This window comes from Trachymyrmex septentrionalis, unplaced genomic scaffold, assembly GCF_001594115.1.
Source record: "Trachymyrmex septentrionalis isolate Tsep2-gDNA-1 unplaced genomic scaffold, Tsep1.0 scaffold131, whole genome shotgun sequence".
Taxonomy (NCBI): domain Eukaryota; kingdom Metazoa; phylum Arthropoda; class Insecta; order Hymenoptera; family Formicidae; genus Trachymyrmex; species Trachymyrmex septentrionalis.
In genome coordinates this window covers 273423-274736 of record NW_017304450.1, presented here as the reverse complement: position 1 = coordinate 274736, position 1314 = coordinate 273423, and the positions used below count along the sequence as shown (strand labels likewise).

Here is a 1314-nt window from a genome sequence, read left to right as displayed (position 1 = left end):
TTAAACTTAACCACAAGTTAATCAGATAATGAAAAATTGGGCCTCACTGACGTTAATCTATCTAGACTTTTTATTTGCAACTGTTTACATAGTACTCACTTGTGATTGTGTCATTACAAATGGTGATGCACACAGTATCAGGTATAACAAAACTGTGCAAGACTTCATCTTGAAGATCATTCTTTGATCGTGTTAATCGTCGTTTAACTCAACTTATAATCAATTGCCTTACTTTACCAAGAAATCGACCTTATATATAAAATCTTCTATAGATATGATGACTATAACGAAACGTTATGTTATCATACAGATGCGTTTTTTCTATTACGTTTCTTGTATGTATTTTCGTTATCTTTAGTTCATGCAAAAGGGTAAAGGTGACGTGAATCGACATTCCTCAAGTACATCAATGACTGCAATGTCTAAGAAAAATGCACTTGCTGTTGCAATAAAATTCTGTTTGCTGCTTTACATTTCTAAAAACGCTAGCGTATTTATTATGTGCAATTATTTTAAGCAATTAATAATATAATAAAATATAAATCGTAAAACCTTGCACCCAATAAAAAATATTAAGAAAAAGTACGAATAATATATATTAGATAAATTAATATATTAAAGAAATAAAAAATTAAAAATATATAGAGATTAACGTAATGTAAAATACATACAAATTAATAAGATGACATATGTTAGTCTTTATTCCTAATTTTTTATTTCGCTAATATTTAATATTTTTTCTTAACATTTCTTTCATTGTGCGCAAAGCCTAAACTTTCCACATAATAATTGAGATACAAAGAAAATTAGTTTAGAAAACTTTTTAGAAAAATTCTAGTTATTTCACTTATTTTCTTTCAGTTTAGTAATTTTCGTCTTTCTATCAAACAATTTTATGACTTCTATTGGTGCGTTCGGAGAGACACTATTCTCGCTACTTCTGTTATTCTATCTTCATTATTAACGAAAAATAAGGATAAACAAAAAAAAAACGCATCTTATATAGGTAAAAACCAGAAAATATGTAAAATACGTAATACCTATGAAGAATAGAAATCAGGAGACTGAATTAAGCCCGAAACACGATAGGCACAGGCAATAGGAACAAAGAACAGGGAATAACGAGTCGTCTAATCAGAGCTCTGTGGTTTAAGTACGATATTATATCCCAGAACTCTGATTAAACGGCTTGTTCCCTTCCTATTGCCTGTGCCTATCGTGTTTCCAGCTTTATTCTTCATGTATTTGATGTAAGTATATACAATTTTGTTGCAAATTGATTATTGCGGTCTTTGATATGCTAATAGTAACGTC

The 1314-nt window shown here is 29.2% G+C and overlaps 1 protein-coding gene across 1 annotated transcript in view; it reads right to left on the bottom strand.

Moving 5' to 3' along the window:
* Positions 1-246, bottom strand: part of LOC108756995 — a 1272-nt gene extending 1026 nt beyond the window's left edge. Inside the window, exon 1 of the mRNA XM_018501218.1 lies at positions 100-246. Within this exon, the coding sequence (XP_018356720.1) occupies positions 100-180 (81 nt within the window). The 5' untranslated portion in view covers positions 181-246. The remainder of the gene's footprint in view (positions 1-99) is intronic.
* Between the last annotated feature and the right edge of the window lie 1068 nt (positions 247-1314).